This window comes from Durio zibethinus, chromosome 18 (genome assembly GCF_047325235.1).
Source record: "Durio zibethinus cultivar Kanyao isolate XHJ-2024 chromosome 18, ASM4732523v1, whole genome shotgun sequence".
Classification (NCBI taxonomy): Eukaryota; Viridiplantae; Streptophyta; class Magnoliopsida; order Malvales; family Malvaceae; genus Durio; species Durio zibethinus.
In genome coordinates, this window is record NC_143179.1 from 20731692 (window position 1) to 20750571 (window position 18880).

General features: G+C 30.8%; 1 protein-coding gene and 1 pseudogene across 2 annotated transcripts; both read left to right on the top strand.

The window, feature by feature from the left end:
- Window positions 1-553: 553 nt before the first annotated feature.
- LOC149513862 (uncharacterized) lies at window positions 554-3756 on the top strand (annotated as a pseudogene). The gene is made up of 4 exons (XR_016329535.1): window positions 554-853; window positions 1472-1970; window positions 2225-2433; window positions 2515-3756. The product of XR_016329535.1 is annotated as an uncharacterized LOC149513862 (transcript).
- A 3980-nt stretch (window positions 3757-7736) lies between these two features.
- Window positions 7737-9329, top strand: LOC111301037 (uncharacterized). Its single transcript, XM_022896556.2, has one exon. The coding sequence runs from the start codon at window positions 7975-7977 to the stop codon at window positions 9022-9024; it is 1050 nt and encodes a 349-aa protein (XP_022752291.2). The 5' UTR covers window positions 7737-7974; the 3' UTR covers window positions 9025-9329.
- The last annotated feature ends 9551 nt before the right edge of the window (window positions 9330-18880 follow it).

Consider the following 18880-nt stretch of genomic DNA (forward strand, 5'->3'; position numbering starts at 1 on the left):
ACTGGCCCCTGGATATTCACATGGGGAGTGAGTTGGCCTTAAACGTCTCCATACTCCATTTTACTCTTTTGTTCACATGCTCGGCTTTCTTTGCTTCCTCTCCCTTAGAGCACAAGTGCGGTGCATAATTAGAGGAGGCATTGGAAAAAGGTATGTTTGTTTGAGCATCTGATCGAACCTAAGTAAACAAAACAAAATGCGGTTTTGACCAAAGAAAATTTTGAGGGGGAGGGGCGGTCTTCCACCCAGCAAAACGTTTCTTTTCATGATCTTGCTCCCTTACTCCGTACCCTGGCTGCCCTAGTCAATATTTTCCCCTTCCACAATGATTATTAAACAAAATTTCGTGCGATACAAATTTGCTTGGTTGTGTGGTAGAGGTTGGCAACTTGTTCTGTCAATGACTCAATGGTGTACAAAATGTGTATTTCAATGAATTTTTCGTGAATAAATAATTACCACTTCAGTCAACAAAGGAATACTATTGTCATGTTCTTTTTTTTTTTCCTTATATTTTTGAGAACTTATTAGTTGGTTTTGCAACAGAGACTGGAAAAGCTGACGAAACGGAGAAAAAGGCTGTCAAATATTCCTTCACATTCTCTTTGTGCTGAAGAAGACATCCGGGCTTTTTACTTGCTCTTTAATGGCTTTGACCCTCTCTCTCTCTATCTCCTTCTTTTTAGAGTAATGTAGCATTTTAACTGCAACAGTTACGTTTCTCCACATTCATCCATAGAAGTTAGGTTTTTGAGCTTCTATAAAGTGCTCAGTTAATGAAATGGAAAAGAAGAAGAAGCATCAAAAACTTGCCACTACTTCTATTCAAGAACCTAAATCAAATGGCCTCTTGGTAAGTGACCATTTTCTTCTTTTCGATTGTTCTTAAAAGGGATTGTCTTGTTTTACTTGTTCTTTGTATTTAAAGATGGCGTCTTTTATTAGCTAAAAGCTTATTGATTGATAGGTTATTATTCTGGGGCTTAATTTTCTTTCCTTTTATTTTGTTGTGTTCTCAATGTGTTCTGATTGAAGCAAAACGAGAGTATTGCTAAGCCGGGGCACTACTTTTTTTTCCTTGTTTTAGATGACGAGAACAAGAAAAAAAATCTCAGTTTCAAAGTGTTGTCTTATTGTTTTGGATCATAAGAACAAGACTTTTCAGTTTAGCATATTGGAGTGAGAATTCGTGCATATTCTGTATGCTTTTGTTGCTATTGTTTGATTTCAAATCTTAGGCGATAGTGTTGAACAGGTAAAGCTGTAATAGTTGCATAATATTGACTGTATTATGTTTAGGTAAATTACAATGGAAATTAAATGTTATGAGCAATGACCAGTTCCTCTCATCCCTTGTAGCCAGCCATCCATTTCAATTCCGCAGCTGATGGATGGCTGTGATGAGATGAGTGAGGTTGGTGAGTGTGCATGCTGTGTTCCAATTTTAATGAGGTGAACTGGTCATGAACAGGGCAAGGAAGAACAAAATCAATCCAACGAGGCACTTGCTGCAAAGTATACCAAAACTGGTAGCCCTTCAGCAGAAAATCTTTCTCCCTTAAATGAGCAATATTCACATATTCTTCAATGGCAATATACCACTCAACAGACTGCAGAGCAGTCGTCCTTGAATACAAGACCATGTGCACCAAGCCAATCAACTCTTCCTATTCTTGTAAGCCGATGGCAGCAAGTAGCACCATTGCAGCCAAATTCCCCTAATCTTCCAGTCCAGCAGGGCCAACCCACAGTGCATTTAGCCCAATCGACCGCACCCTTTTGGCTGCCACAGGGTCCAAGTTATCATTTTCCCGGAGTAAGTGTGCCTGCTATATTTCAGCCATTTACTTCCATTGCAACAGGTGATGCTAGCTGGCAAGCTTCTGCTATAATTGGAGGAACCACCCCAAGAAGCCAACATCAAGTTCCAAATCTCTGTTACCATTTTGGCCCATACCCAGGTTTTTCAGGTAGGATTTCAACGAAGTACTTTAGTAAGGCAAGCCAAAGTTCTTTCTGATTGATGCATATTTATCGTCTTGCATCAAACTATGTGATTATTGTTAGTGCAAATTGATTTATGACATCTCACTTAATTGAAAACTGATTATCATTGACTTGTGCGGTGTTCTAATTTATGTAGCGTAGTTTCTAAATTAATCTTCAAGTTGTTGCTAAATGCGGGATAAATTAAGAGGCCATGGTTGAGTTTTCAAGTTAACAGGTCCTTGGGATCCCTCTTCTTGGTGGGCTCATGGTCAACAATCTCAGCCATCTTTCAACAATACTTTCCCAGGAGCTTATGGCTACTTTTCTTCAGCACCTCCACCAATGCCTAATTGGTCAGCAACCTTTGGAGAGTCCTCTCAAAGAGGAATTATCCGGCCAATGGCAAAACTTTCTCAGAAGCATCAACAACTTTGGGAAGCTCAAGTAGTAGTGTTTTCTTCACCTAATCTATTTTTTGGTATTGTTTCCACTCTTCTAACCATGATTTTCTGATTCCATATGCAGTCAATTGAGAATGTTCAGCTATGGAGTATAATTGGTCAGTTGCAATCAGAAATAGCCGATTACAAGAGTCGCTTAACAAAGCTTGAAGCTGAAGTTTCATCTGCGAAACTATCTGTGGAAGAACCTTCTGCTCAAGTTATTCGAACTGGCTTATCTAGAGCAGCAACAAAGAGAGGGAGACCTAAGAGGTCAGTTGCTTCAGTTGATGTGTCGGCTTCTCCTGATGAGTCTAATCCTCGAGCAAGAGTTAGAAAGCCTGCAGCAAGTAAAGTTCAACCTGAGGCTAGAGTTCTTGTTTTTGAGAAAGTTGTTCTGAACAAGTTGGAAAAAACAGCTCAGTCTACTTTGAGTGCCCAGAAAGATAATGGCGAGAAGATCCCATTTGCCATTACAAATAGTAGTGTTAACTTGGAAGTTAATGGAAGCAATTTATCAATGCCTGCATCACACAACCAAGTTCAACAGGAAGGTCCTGGCATCCAAATTTGTGGGGTTGATAATAATTCCTCTTTAGAAATTAAAAGTAATGGTGACAAGGTAGATAACTGTAAAGCCGCCATTCCTGGTCTGTCTCAGAAACTTAAAGAAAGCAACAAGGGTGTTTCAGTTACACACATGGGAGGGACAAATGGTGAAACTTTTACTTGGCCTGCTAGTGTCCATCCAGAAGAGCCACGGAGAAATATATATAATAGTATCTCCCAAAATTTCTATGATAATGGCTGTGTAATCAGACAAGCAGGAAAACTCATCCCTGGATGGAGTTTTGTAAATGAAGAGGATGATGCTTCAGTGGAGCTTGACGATGCTGCAGTAGCCTCAGAAAAGGATGAAAATAAAGAGGAAATGGGAGATTATGTTATCTCAGGAGCTGAAGAAATCGCTCAAATGAAAGATGAGGGTGCTTACAAGATGGATACTGCAGTAGGAATCAACACCAAGGATCTGCCTTAATATAATAACTGGTGATCGATTCTTGTTTGACATGAAGTGTAGTCGATGGTGGATGATTCTGCTCAATTGGGCCAACAATTTCTTTTTTGGATTGACATTTAAGAGAGGTTTGCCCAAAATTTTGTAGGAGAGCAGGCCAGGGTTTAGTTCACTCACAAATTTTTTATGTAAATTACTTTTTTTATTCTATAATTTAACTAAAGTTGTTTGGTAAGATGGAAAGAGAAAGGATGGATAATGGCGGGTGCAAAAGTGAAAAAAGAAAATAGTTTTTATTAGTGTTTAGTAAGAGAGGAAAATGCGAGGAAATAAAATAAAAAGGTCATTTTCTATCCTTTTAAATAGATTTGACAATTCAATTGTTTGTACCGAATTTATATTATATCAAATATATGTAAAATATAAAAAATTATCGTGTCAAATACGTATCAAAATATTAAATATTAAATATATTTTATTATTTTAATTAAATTTATATATAAGTTTTATTAAAATTTTAAATTATTTTTTTAAATTATTTTCATATCTTATCATTATATTATATCTAAAATTATCAGGCTAGCTTTAAGCTTCTCAATCTCTCTTTTTCATTTCATTTCATTTCATTTCATTTCATTTCATTTCTTGACAATCCAAACAAGGGACTTATTACGCTTCTCATCTCTTCATTTCATTTCTTTAATTCTTTTATCCTCTTACCTGTACTAAACCAGGAATCAGCCAAAAATTTGCCCCCAATCTTATCAGAGCATAACACGAAGACAAGAAATGTCCAAATCAGGCCCAACCGTGGTTCAACCGAGACCCATAAAATAATCTGTTGACCCCATTTAACCATTTTTGTATGGATTATAAATGGGCCAACCAACAGGCCTGGACTTTAGAAATTTTTTTGAAGTAAACTACATATTTTTTTTAATTTAAAGAATTACTATAAAAATCAAAATTAAAATATTAATTATATATGTGTAACCGTAAAATGAAAAGCTAAAATATTTGAGATTTTTTGAGGTTAAATTTTACCATTTGAATTAAGCCTCAAACACATCTCTAAATCCTTTAGTTTCATAGCATTGCTGGCTAAAAAGTTTAGAGTTTAGGTCATTAATTAATAACTTTAATCATATTTAAAATAAGAAAGAAAAAGTTTGAACTCTTTAACATATATACTAATAATCAAGAACAAGAATCCAAAATTTTAAATACCTTAATTCAATTGGTTCATATAATTATAGTGATAACGTATAAATCTGTGAATTTATCGCTAGATATGGATTAGAAGAGTCGCCACCAATCTTTTTTTTACCTAAGTATGATTGGTCATCTAATCGAATATGATATACGAAACCAAAATTTAAATTCAAGAGTATGATTACGTGTGAGGAATGTTATAGTACATTTACAACACCCATCCAAATGATAATACTAGTTTGATCTTAAATTATTCAAGTTTAAAAAATATTTATGTTTTACAAAAATATTTAATATTGAGAATTAATCTTAAAATTGTCCATATATTTTGGTAACAATCTAGAATAATTTTCTCACATCAAGAATATTCATGAAAACTAGTGTCCCACTCTGAAAGAGCTTTGTCTTCGAATTTATTGAAGTATTTTACTCAAAAAAATCAGTAAGTCTCTCAATAGTTTAGTAAGATTTACTTTGAGACAGATTTTTTAATAGTTTGGTGAGATTTTATTTGAAAATATTTATAAAAATTTTGTTTTTTAAAAAATTTATTAAGTCTTCCAATAACTTGAAAATACTTAATTTAAAAAGTAATCCTCAAATCGTTTAGAGGATAAAATTATTTTTTTATTTTATTTTTTATTATTTTTTTAAACTGATTTATGAAATTTTTTAATAGTTTGGTGGATTTCATAAACCTATTTGAAAAGATTTTTTTTATTCTTTTATATTTGTTTTATTTTTGTTGAGTTTTTAAATTTATTTGAAAGGATTTTTTTTGTTTATTATTATTATTATTATTTAATAATAATAAAAATTTATAAAATACTTAGTAAAAATAAACAATTAATAAAAATCAATAAAAGAAATTAAAAATAAGATACATTAAAAATAATAAAATAAATAAAATCAAAATATAAAATAAAAATGGAAAAGAAAAACCTGCAATTTGGATCAAGTTAGAGCGCAGGTCGACATGCGAGTCAACAAGTCAACGCACAGATCATGGGTTATCAAAACGATATCATTTTGGGTCAGTATAAAAGTCAAGCTCAGCGTTTTAGACCTCTAACACCATCTGCTCTCTCTTTCTACCCTAATTTTTTCTAACCTCTCTCTAAAACAATCCTTAAAAATTCAACCGAAATTTGGGTTTATCACTGATTTTTGAAAAATTGGTCAAAATCTGATTAGAAAATTCAAATTTCTATTAGAAAATTCATCAAAAATTTTAAAGCTCTTTAAAAAATCTAAAAAACTTAGAAAAACAAAAAAAAAGCCCAAAATTTTCAAAAAAACCTAAACCCTTACAGAAATCCCAAAATCCTAATCTTTATTCTCTAGAATAGAAATCCAAAACCCAAATCTTTTCTAGAAATTTCAAACCAAACCTAGAATTCCCAAACCAAAATCTCATAAACCTAACTCCCAGAAAACTTTTCCAACAAATTTAAATACCAAGTCCTTCCTTGTCAAAATCCACCATGTCTATTCCTTTGATCTTTAGTTCGATTTATAGGCAATTTTAAGATAGATTTTAGGAAATGGACAGAACCAATCTAGGCTCAAATTCTGAGATTGGGTTTTGTCCAAACCCCAATTTAGGCTATGTTTCAACAATTTATCCGATTTAAAATCAAAAAATCCTTGATTATGAATTAAAGCCTTTGATCATGTGGATTAAGTTCCTTTTGATCCATATTTTAGTTCCCATGTTCAATCGTAGATTAGAAGAAAAAAAAAAAAGAAAATAAATAATAATAATAATAATAAAAAAATAATCATATACAATAATATATCAGACTATATATAAAATTATGAAATAATTAAAACCGACTTCAATCAACCCCGGACATAGATGGATGTTTACAATTATCTTTTAAAAAAATATTTAATGGATTTAAAATTTAAATCATAATATTTTTAATCCCTTCCTCTGTCAAAAAAAAAAAATCATCTTTAGGTGGAGAAAAGCATATTTAGTATATCAAAAGTAAACAAAGAATGAAATTAATCCTACCTAAAGTTTGAATAAGGCAAAGCCTTGGATTCCAATGTTCAACATATTAAATTCATGGACCCAAATGTATATATCAATCCTCCTTAATTAACCACTCCCATCTCATCTGCAAAAACTAAACTATAAAATGTGGATGAAATTTTCCTTTTATTTTTTTTTATAAAATTTATAAAGCTGATTCATTTATATCACTTTCAGAAATGTAGAAATGAATAAAATTGTGTCATGTTCTGGTGCGACCATTTCTAGTCTTATGCATGGTGGGTTATTATTAAAATTAAAAATTAAAAATAAAAATCAATCTATTAGGGGACAATTAAAAATTATTGTAGGTAAGGAAAAAGAAAAATTATATCACTTGGGGGAATCAAAGTCAGGTTACTTGTTATTTGAATGGACAGGTGACCGAAAACTTATATCTTTAAGTAGCTATCATGAAAAAGCTGGTTTCCATTTCACTGTCTCAGAATTAATCATATGCTTGCAATATTTTGATTCTGTTCTTGTTTTTTTAATCATTCATTGCATTTTATCTATCATGTTCTTATCAACCATAGTTTTAACTTCAACTTCAAGTTCATGTATACTATATATTGTTTTAATTTAAAGAATACTTGATGCTTTCACATTCACATTTGGAGACATAATCTTAGTTGTAAGAAAACTTATCAGGCTTAACAAAAACAGCTCAAATGATAGTGATTTCTGAGACATACATACATATATATATATATATATATATATATCTTAAATTTGAATCATATCTAATATTTTTTTGTTTCACAAAAACAATGTTTTTTATCCTTTTGTTGTTCGGTGGAGGTGATAAAAATACCATCCCAACTGAAGGAATGGGGTGGAAAATTTATGCAATTCCAACCTTGCAAATCCAAATTTTATTTGAGCCATTAATTGAATGCAGATGCAATTGCGGGGTGATGACTGATGAGGCTTTTATATCTATATATATCTATATACATATATATATATATATGTATGTATGTATATAAGCCGAAAACAACATTGTCAACGAGGCTTCCACGTGACTTCCCCATTTTTCTCCGCCATGAAACTTCCATTTGTTTACTCCCTTACGTAATCCATCCCTTGCCACCCATGAGATGAGAGACGTTAACATTTCCCCTCCCCTCTCCCTATTTTTAGTCAAAACTGTTTTGTCTTTCTTTCCCGATTCTCTGATCAATCTCCTTTAAACACGCCCTTCAAAAACATCCAAAAAGAAGAAAAAAGAATCCAACACAAAAGACCTATCGATTTCTTCAGCTTAATTTCCAATGGCTGCAACAGCAACAACAACCCAAAGCCAACCTCCAAACCCTTTACTAAAAGCACCCAAAGGACCAACAAGATCAAAGCTTGTTTGTTTCTCTTTTGCTGCATATTCCAAAGCCCTTATCGACCATCTTAAATCTCTTGATATTCCGATTCTTCCAGGCTTAACTGACAAAGAATTCTCCTCCATTGAATCAACTTTCCACTTCACTTTCCCTCCTGACCTCCGCTCTATCCTCCAAGAAGGCCTCCCCGTCGACCCTTCATTCCCAAATTGGCGATCTTCTTCTTCTCAACAACTTAACATTCTCCTTAACCTTCCTTTATTGTCTCTTCCCAAGAACATTACGTTACACAACTTTTGGTCTGATTCTTGGGGGCCTAAACCTTCAAATTCCAATGAAGCCGTGGCTTTGGTTAAAAACTTGCTACAAAATGCGCCGCTTCTTGTTCCTATATATAGAAACTGTTATATCCCTTCGACCCCAAACATGGCGGGAAACCCTATTTTTTACGTTGATGGAGAGGAAGTTAGAATATTGAGCTTTGACATTACTAGGTTTTTTCAAGAAGTTGAATTCTTGAGAAGAGGTGGGGTTTTTAAGCCTTTCATGAGGAGGAAAACCAATAACAACAACGTGCCAGCTTGGGCGGCGACCGCGGCGCGGAGGATTGAGTTTTGGACGGACGTGGCGGAGAGAGGGGGGAGAGTGGGGGCGCGTGGGGTCACGCGGGGGTGGTGGAGTAGGGGTGAGGCGGAGGAGGACTTGGGGTTAGGGGGATGTTTGGAGGAAGTGTTTTGGAGATTAAGAGAGGGAGGGTGGAGAGAGGAGGAAGTTAGGGAGATGATGATGATGGACGGCTGCGATCATAACGACAACAAGGAAAAGAGTGGGACCCAATTGGTGATGGTCGGAGAGGATGCGGAGTGGAACGTGAGGGTTTTGTCTGTCGTGTTATTACGTGCGGGATGGAGTAGGGAAGATGTTGTGTACTCGCTAGATCTCTGTGATGTTATTGATGAAGACGATGATAAGGGTGATGTTATGTAGATAAAGACGATGACGAGGGTGATGTTATGTAGAAGAAAAGCCTTGTTTGGAACTTCAACGCTCAAGTAGTTGTTGTATTAAGGATGATGATCATCAAAAGAGGAGTATCAACGGTCAATTCAAGTGCACACACTTGAAGTGTGATTCAGATTTTCTTATAATGTTCATTTTAAAAAATTTAATTTATTTTGTAAATTATTTTTTTACATATATATATAAAGCATTAAATACAAAAAAAAAAAGCTTTAGTATATATTTTCGTATTTTATATTTAAAAAATAAAATTTTTATTTTGATATCCAAAATTTCATTCTTTTAAATATTTTTATATTTTAAAATTTAAACTACAGCATTAATTAAATTAATTACATGATATTAATACATAATAAATTCTTGGCACAAAGTATAAATGTTCATTTATTATTATATCGTTCATTTTTCATTTCAATATTTAAATAAAAAATTCAAAAAAAATTGAAAATATATATTTTTAATTAAAATTTTTAAAAAATAAAAAAAGAAAGGAAAAGAATAGAGAAAGGAGGAAGGAAATAGGAGAGCGAGAGAGGAAAAAAGGCAAAGGAAAAGGTAAGGACGATGTTGTTGGTCTGCTTAGGATCGAATTGGGTTGTCCTGCCCCGAATCTAATGGATCAGTGTCAATCAGTGATGTCACTAGGGACGGCAATCAAATTCATCCCTAACGGTTTTTGATTCGATTCGATTTTATGAGATTGATTTTTTTTTTTTTGAAATTTAGGTTTTTGATCGGGTTGGATTTGGGTTTGTCTAAAACCCGATTCGACCCGATATTATATAAAAAATTATTTTTAATTAATTATTTAATTTTTTATTTATATATATATTTATATAATGACATTTTTAATTATTTATATTTTAAAAAATAATATTTTATTAATTTCGAGTCAAGTTAGATTTGGGTATAAAAAAACAAAAAATATTTCGAATAAAATCGAATTCGAATTTAATAAAGCATAAAATCGGATCGGATTCGAGACGAGCAAAATTCACCTCAAACCCGACCCATGCCAATCCTAGATGTCATCCTTTGCCGTTCTCTCTCCTCTTTATCTATTCGTTTCCTCTTTCACCTTTTTTTTTCTTTTTTCTTTATTATTATTTTTTAAAAATTCATATTTTATTTTTTAACCGAAAGTAATAATATAATTATCAACAAACTTGATAAAATAAAAGTTAAAATATTAAAATGAATTTTTTTTCAAATATCATATGATAAAAAGTATATAATACAAAAACCATTTTAAATATTAATCCATCAATAAAAAAAGTAGATACATAATATATTTGGTCAATTTTGCCTTTATATATAAGTTAATAAACGGTCAATGGTCCTCTTTTATCTGCAAAAGCTGAATATTTTGAAATTAATGCTATTATCAGGAATTTAAAGGGGCAATAATTAAGGATATTGGAAACATAATACATTCTTAATTTATCGTTTATTTCGATAAAGAGGATCTAAGATTTTCTTCTTTTTTTTTTTTTGAAAGGAGGATATAATTTGTTAATAAAATACTAAATTTTTAGTTATAATAATTAAAATTTAATTTCTTATAACCTCAAATGTTTAGTTCCGAACAATCTCAAATTAGTTTGTTCAAATTTTACCTCTCATTCAATTTGATCCAATATGATTATTATGTCACTCCTTTTGCCTTCAATCGTTCTGACGATAATTGTTTTCATTGTTTTATACTTTACAACAAGTTTTAACTTCATTTTTCAATTTTTTTATATTTAACATTATAAAAAATTAATTATTATTATTATTATAATTAAAAATTCATCATTTTATCATTAAATCAAATTATTATTAAAATTTTTTAAAATTCACAATAATCAATTCAATTGATTATCATTTTTTTTATAAAATTAAAGGTGCTGTGATTGTGAGTCTTAACTCATTAAAAAAATGAAAAGAGCTTTCATTGAAAGTTGTGCTTACTAGTTAAGGTGTTATTTGAATGAACAGTAAATTTGATTAGGATAAAATTAAAAATAATAATAAAAGTTATTATAATTACGATCGAAAAAAATTATTATAGTTATGATTGAAAGAAATTTTTAATAAAAAATTAATTTTAACTTAATTTTACTATAATTTATATTTAAATTTAATTGAAAGAATGATAAATTTTATCATACCGCATAAAAAATACGATAAAATTTAAACAAGACTAAGTATCTACCAAATGAAGCTAATAAATTCAATGCGTTAAGAAACCCAACCCTTTCACTTTCTTTGTAGAATTGAACTCAATACAAAACCATTGTCATCAAATTGCATTTGTCTTGGCCCTTTCAAGGCTTCAATTCAAGACATAATTTGGTTTGAAATTGAGGGGTCTACGGACTATAGGAACATTGAATAAACCCATGTACATGGCCAAACCAAGACCCCCAAAAAATGACTCGTTCTTTCCCCATAAAAGGTTCAAATTTTTGGACGTCACTGACTTTGACGGTGATTTTGAAGCTTGGCATATTAGACAACGGTCCAAGATGTGCATAATTTTTGAGATTGTGTTAGGTGGGCTTGTGGAAAAAATTTGGGTCTTTTCCTTGGATGGAAGTTTGAAGCCGTAACTGAAATTTTTGGTTCAATGTGTTTGGAAAATAAGTCGATTTTCTTCATCTCTTTGATTTGGTAGTCAAATGGACGAGCATTACAAGATTGTCTGATAAAGCATTGACTTGAATATGTAATTGGGCTTTGTTTATTAGTCCCGTTGGATTTTATCATATTTTTTATGCGATGTGATAAAATGTAACATATTTTTAATATCCCTTCAAGCATTTTTATCGTATTTTTGGTACGGTATGATAAGGCTGTCATACTCATCCATTAAGCTTGGGCTCAAGAAATAAATGACAGATAGGAAAATTTTAGGCAATTCTCAAATTCAAAAGTGTAGCGTCAGCAGAAACAGCAGGATTTTTTTTTTTGCTTATGCATATGCTTTAAGTTGACAAACAAGTTCTAAATCTGTTATATGTATTATGTTTTGAGTCAACGCTAGCAGAACTCTTAACTCGGTTGTAACCTCTTTATGAGAAAGGTACTTGCCTTTTCTTTTTGTGGTTGAATTAAGCGTGTTGTTATCAAGCCTGATTAAAATGAGTAGAAAGATAAGAGATCTCCAGAAAAAAAAATAAAAATAAAAAAAGAGTGCCGTTTGCAAGGTTCTGATTATTTACAACAAGCACAGCTCCCGTTCAATTTTGCTGTTATTATTGTCATTTCACCATTATGTTAACAAAATTGAACTATTCTTTTTAATTATTGTAGGTAAACAGTTTATTTTTGGTGCTGGAGAAAATAATTCTGTGTGCAAATTTGTGTTTGTATCATTAAATATGTCTTTGTTTACAAGAATCCGTTTCCCATTAAAACCGTTAGGCTTAAGTCACAACATGATTTGCATCTATCCTCACGATAGCTCTCTACCCTAAAGAGCATTTGGTTTAGAAAAATCCAAAAAATTTTCTTTAAAATTTTGATTGTGAATGTTTGATTCTCACATTTAATTTAAGATTATTCAGTTTCTGAAATAAATATCATTTCTAACAATACTAAAAAATTTTGAAATAAAAAATTCAGTACTTCTCCTTATAATATTTTATGATTTCAAACAAAAAATTACTTAAATTTTATATTTGATTTGAATAAAAAAATATTTTTTATGTTATCTTTTTAAAAAAATAACATTTAACAATGAAATTAAAATTCGACATTTGAAATGAATAAAATGCAATAGTTGTTTTTTTAATTTATATTTCATATTTCTATTACTGTAATTTTTTTAAAGGTACGTGATAATTATTCTATAAGTATGGTTTCTTTTTTTAAAAAATTGCAGTAATTTATAATTATTACATCTGTGTATTTTACCAATTGAAGTACTCTTTTTATCACAAACCCTATAACTGCCTTAATCTTAACTGCAACTATATCTCCAGCACCACCAACATTGCTGATGAGCAACGATACAAAGATGACTGAACCATCAATCGTAAATTGAACGCCTCCTTTCCTACACTTGACTCTGTTTAAACCAAGCAATAAAATATTCTTTTAAGATGAGAAGCTTAAAGTAGGTTATATAAAAGAAAGGAAGAGTTTGTACCTTCGATACTGAACAGGCATGTTGCCAGCCTTCCAAATGGCGATCTTCTCAAAAGCCTCAATGGGAAGCACGAAGTGCTCGTTGGAAGGATTACAACGGCCTCCACCATCCGCTGTAAACCCATAATTGGGAGCACAGAAGTTGGTGGCTGTAACAATGATAGAGGTCTATGCACCACCGCAGGTCATCCACGCGCCTTAGCTCGAAGCATGCGCCACTGATCTGCCCACGCTCAAACAGGGCCTCGGTTAAAAAGATCAATTAGCGCGTTTATTTTATTTTAAAATAAACGCAATAATAGTTTCTGATAATTTTTTTAAAGATGTTAATGATTAATTATTACATTTTAAAAGAAAAAAACAATAATTGACTTAAGTTATTTTTTAAAACAAGATGTTTATTTGTTTATTGTGCAGTAATTGATTATTATAATATTTTTAATATAATTAATTATTACATTTATTTAAAAAATGACATAGTAATTGTTCATTATTATTTTAAAAAACATCAATTATTGTATTTTATTATATAAATACACTAATTGTACAATTTAAATTTTTTAAAAGATATTAAATACTATCTTCCTTTGAAGATAAACACAATAATTGATCACTATTTCATTTTATTTATTTTTTATAATTGGCAACTTGAATACTATATTATTTGTCAATTATTTTTTTTTAACAAAATGTTGTATTTGTTATGTTGTCAAAAATATTATGATAAAAATATATGATTTAATAAGCTTAGATTCACCCCAACCAAATATAAGAATTTGAAAAAAGAATGTCATGAAAATCATACTTTTCTCCGAAGATCACACTTTTTTAAATATCACATTTTCTTTCAAAATTTAATATTTTGCATATCAAACATCTTCTAAGAGGAAAGTTTAGCAAACTAAGGAAAGCAATTTAATTACACTTGAATTCATTAACTTCACATGATTGTAGTCTTTTAAAATTTTGGTGTATGCTTTTCGTGATTGACAACAAAGCATGCCATAACATTCACATAATCAGTATGATGGTATAGGTCTTCTGTCATGCATGTGTCTACATATCAAATGAAAAAGTTACAATTCAAAAATTATTATCTACTTTAATGTCATAATTATTTTATTACCAATTCTTAAGCTTATATTAAGTTACTTGTTTTTTTAAGGAAAATCTTCGGCTAGATAGCCTGCACCTGATGTATGGTGCTCAAAACACTGTATGTTAACCCTGTGGTTCCAATTGCAGTTTGGGTCCTAAGGTAAGTTGAGTCACTTGAACACCCTTACACTGATGACTGAAGATTAATGAGTCTTTTGTCTTTGATAAAAAGCTTTACATTATGAAGCAAATGTGGGAATTTTACATGTCTTGAAATATTTAATGCTAAATCCCTCATCTTCACCTTTTTTTTTTCACTAACCTCATAATTACTGCACAAGAAAAATCATTTTTTTACCCTTATCTTTAACAACCAGATTATAAACCTTTCATCCCAAATGTAGATTTTGAACCCATTTTTCCTATACAAAATCTTCTCATTGAAATCAAATAGTTAATAGCTCAAAAGACTCTTGAAAGTCATGCTAGAGACCTCATTTTCAAGTACCAAGCAATACTTATTGTGAAAAGAGGTGATTATGGTATCGGACCTATTGGATTATATCCAAAATATCTTTTTCTTTATCTTTTCCAAATACCTCACACAGCCAGATTGTTCAAAGAAGCACTTATTCTTTTATGGTATCTATGTTAAGTTTACACCATTACTATTAAGTTTGGCTCATTTGACCTTACTTGGGCTATCCATGTTCTCACCAATATAGAGTACCTAGAACCAGAAGACATTGCACTTGAAAAATTCTTACAATGGTTCAACATATTGAATAATTGGTTTAACTTCACCACAAGCCTTCTACAACACTATCATATCATTTTCATGTTTTATAGACCTTGTCAGATTCATCAAGATGGCTCAGTCAACTTTTAAGAACACTCAAATATCTACGTAGGTAACCCATATTCCTTGTACAAATCTATATTCTTATACTCTGATGAATACAAACTTTTCCTTAAAAGGCTCTACAAAGTAAATCATATGTCAATTCTGAAAAACTTTATTCTTTTCAAAAGAGAATCATTGTGGTGGTATCTCTCATAATACATCTAAGAATTACACTTCGATCTTGACAAATGGATTCTTGAACATCTTTTTAACATTTGGTGGAGTGATCTATCTTGGAGACTTGTGAATTTTGATATCCTAGACCCTGCAGACCTAGCTCAACTCCTAACAAACCCATATTGGTAAAATCCATGAGAGTTTTAAAAAATCAAAAAAAGATTTGAACATAAAATGTATAGCCAATTATTCCAAAATGATGACCGAGACCTAGTAGACCTGAAAAAAGAGTTATTTCAATGGGTAGACAATTATTTATCCATCTAGTACCTTGAAGATTTTTCAAATAAATAATAGCACAATGCTGAAGCCATAAGAAACCTCTTGTTCTAATCAACAGTATGTATAATTATGGGTGATGCTATTAAAGATGCTTTTTAGACTCTTCCAAAGACTCAAAGACAAGATGATGGTACATCAAGTTTTACTTTTGTCAACATTAACTTTTGTGCCAACTTTATAACTACTTTAGGTCGCATAAAGTCTACTTTATTAAAGCTACTTTAATAAAACAAAAAGAATCTTACCTTTATTTTATTAAAGCTATTTTATTAAAATTATTTTAAGTCTAGTCGATTGCTTAGTCATGAACCTTATGTAATTGTTATAGGTCTTATTTAGTTACTATTTACTTACTTTTTCATTATATAAATTTGTAACTTCTTTTTCGAGAAGGTAGAGTCACCCAACTTCTTCAAAAAGTTTTCTTTTATAAGAAAACCTCTTTTATAAAATATATTTGGCTAAAACCTCTCATTTCATTTTGTAATTCCTTCTTCCTTCTTCAGTTGTTAGGTTTAAAATCAGAAATAGTTTTCTATATCATGGTTTACAGTGATACAAGTTAAGTATGCTCTGTAATTATCATAGTATTATGGATCATCAACATTAAAAAGCCTTGTAGAGTTGTCAAACAGACCATTAATCTAATAGTTGTTTGATAAATTTGTTAGAATTATTACATTTTTTTCGCTATGGTAGGTATAACCTAGAATTTAACTTCCATTTGCATCCAAACACTAATAGTCTAATTTAGTTTAAGTATGTCAACTAAGGATATTCAAGCATTGTTTAACTATAAGCAGTAAAAAAAATAAAAGATTTTATTTTTTATTATGAGATTGCCAAGGTAATATATGGCACGCAATATAGGTGACCAATCTAAAAATGAGAATTGGATAACTTTGAGTGTTAGCCTAGGCATCAAAGTCCTATAAATATAGTGTATTTATCCTCTTAACTTCATAAGTCCATCCTCAAACACTTTCCTTCAATGTTTTTCTAATAGTTTATCAATGGTAGGATTGGCAAGCAAGGGCCACTTTAGGACTCAAATATGGATGAATCAAAGAACAGATGCTCGGTAAGTTGCTTTCTTTAAACATTGATCTGGCCTTTTTAAAAAGGCCAGCGTTGTTTTTTCTTCTAGTGGTAAGGTCTTTTTTTTTTGCCATCTTGGTGTTGACATTATTATAAGTTCACTTGCTAAATGTAAGAAGCTTGATTTTGATGAAATCCACCATGCTGAGGTTAATCAAAAGGCCACTCTTCATTAGCTTAACAAATAGTATTCTGATCTACTTGAAAAACTCAAAGTTAAAAAAATTCGAGGTGAATGACTCAAATAGATATGGATGGAAAGCCAAAGCTAGAGCCAAAGCTTAGTGGATAGACCACTTGATAAACTCAACTTGAAAGAGCTTCTAACACTAAAGTTAATGATAAAGGAGTTTAAAAATAAGTTTAAAAAAATTTAAGCATTAACTTTCAATCAAACCTGCTGCTTTAACTCCAATATCAATTGAAACAAGTAATATATCTTTTAGTGGTTCCACCAAGGGTGATTCTTCTATTGATCCTCATGACTATGATATTGGTTACGAACATTGATTTTCCCCTAATCATTTAGTTTTCAGAGGGTTTGTCTGAGGTGTCTTACCAAATGTGCTTTAATTTTGTGACTTGTTCTAGTCATTCCTCACTATTTTGAGCATGTTGGACTGAGGAATGGAAACAGAATAAATTGAAAATCAATAATAACAAATTGGTTTCTCCTATGTATACCATTTTTTAAATGACAGTAGAATGCGTGATAATACGATATCTTTTTTTTTATTTTTTATTTTTTTATGCTTCAATTCATTAAACTTTAGCTTTGTGATAGCATGAGAATCCATGATTGTTTCATACACAATCCTAAGTTTCAAATAGCATTCTCTTAACGGAATAGTAGTTGTTATTTAGCGGTAATGGCACCCTTTGCCATCATTTTTTACCGTAATAGGGGTGTGCAGTGTGAATTACAGATGTAACGGCTTTTAGCGACTATAAATAGTGGCATAACAAAAAATAATGGTTGTAACGGGTCACTAAAACTGCTGTTGTTGTTTTTATTTTCTGCTCTATACCAAAACAAAAAAAATCCACTCCATATTTAGTCAATTCAATCAAAATTAAATTAATTTAAATTGTAATCAATCAAAAAGATAGAATTGATTCAAGGTAACTAAAAATTACCATTTTTTTTCATATGTTTTAACATTTTAGTTGGGGATGGTCGTGAGAGAGAGCTTTGTTATGGCTTCCATGGGTGTTGGCTTCAGGTCAATTATCATCTCCAATCTTTACTTTTGAAAAATATAGATATGCGAGACTTTATGGTTGAAAAGCTTGAAAAAGAGATTGTGATGATATGAAATAAGCATTAGGGTGATTTGGCTAGGTTGGGTCATGGTGGTTCTGTTGGGGAAGAAAAGTGAAAATAACCAAGAGAAAAACAAAGAAGGGTGAGGAAATGGGCATATGGAAGGTTGCTTATCGATGATACAAAATCAAAAGTGGTTTTTTACTTCTATTGTTTAGGTGAAAATCTAAAGAGAGAAAGACAAATAGATGGTGAATATTGGTATTTTAATAAAAATTTTTTGATAATTTAAATGAAAATTAAAAGATAATTGAGTTGTTAATTATTTTAAGAGTTTAAGAAAGCAAATTTGGGAAAATAGGAAAATTTGAGAAGTTATCATTTTTTGGTTTTAAAAGTTAAAATTAATTTTTTATTTTTTCTTTTCTTGGATAAAAATTTTGAGAAAGAAAAAAAAATTTTAGGAGGGAAAGACACATGATTTGTGAGAAATGGAAATTTGAGAAATTTTTTTGAATATTTGAGAGGAAATATACATAATAAATAATGGATTTTATTTTCATAAATTTAGTATATGTTTTATTCTCATTTAAAAAAATTAATCTTAAATGATTAAAATTTGATATTACTTATGTTATTTTAATTGGTTTTATATTTTTTGTATTTGATTTAAGTTAGATTGACAAATATCTTGTTAATTAATATATTAAAACTTTCAGTTATCATTTTTCTAGTTAATTTAAAATTAATGAGCTTAATTTTATATACTTAAAAAAATAATTTCACATATGAAACTATTTTTTTAATCTCATGTATTTACATTTGTCATGATCATAAAATTCATGAATATGCATATTGAACACTTT

Coding starts and splice junctions, on each gene's coding strand:
- LOC111301037 (XM_022896556.2), top strand. CDS start 7,975: ATGGCTGCAACAGCAACAACAACCCAAAGCCAACCTCCAAACCCTTTA.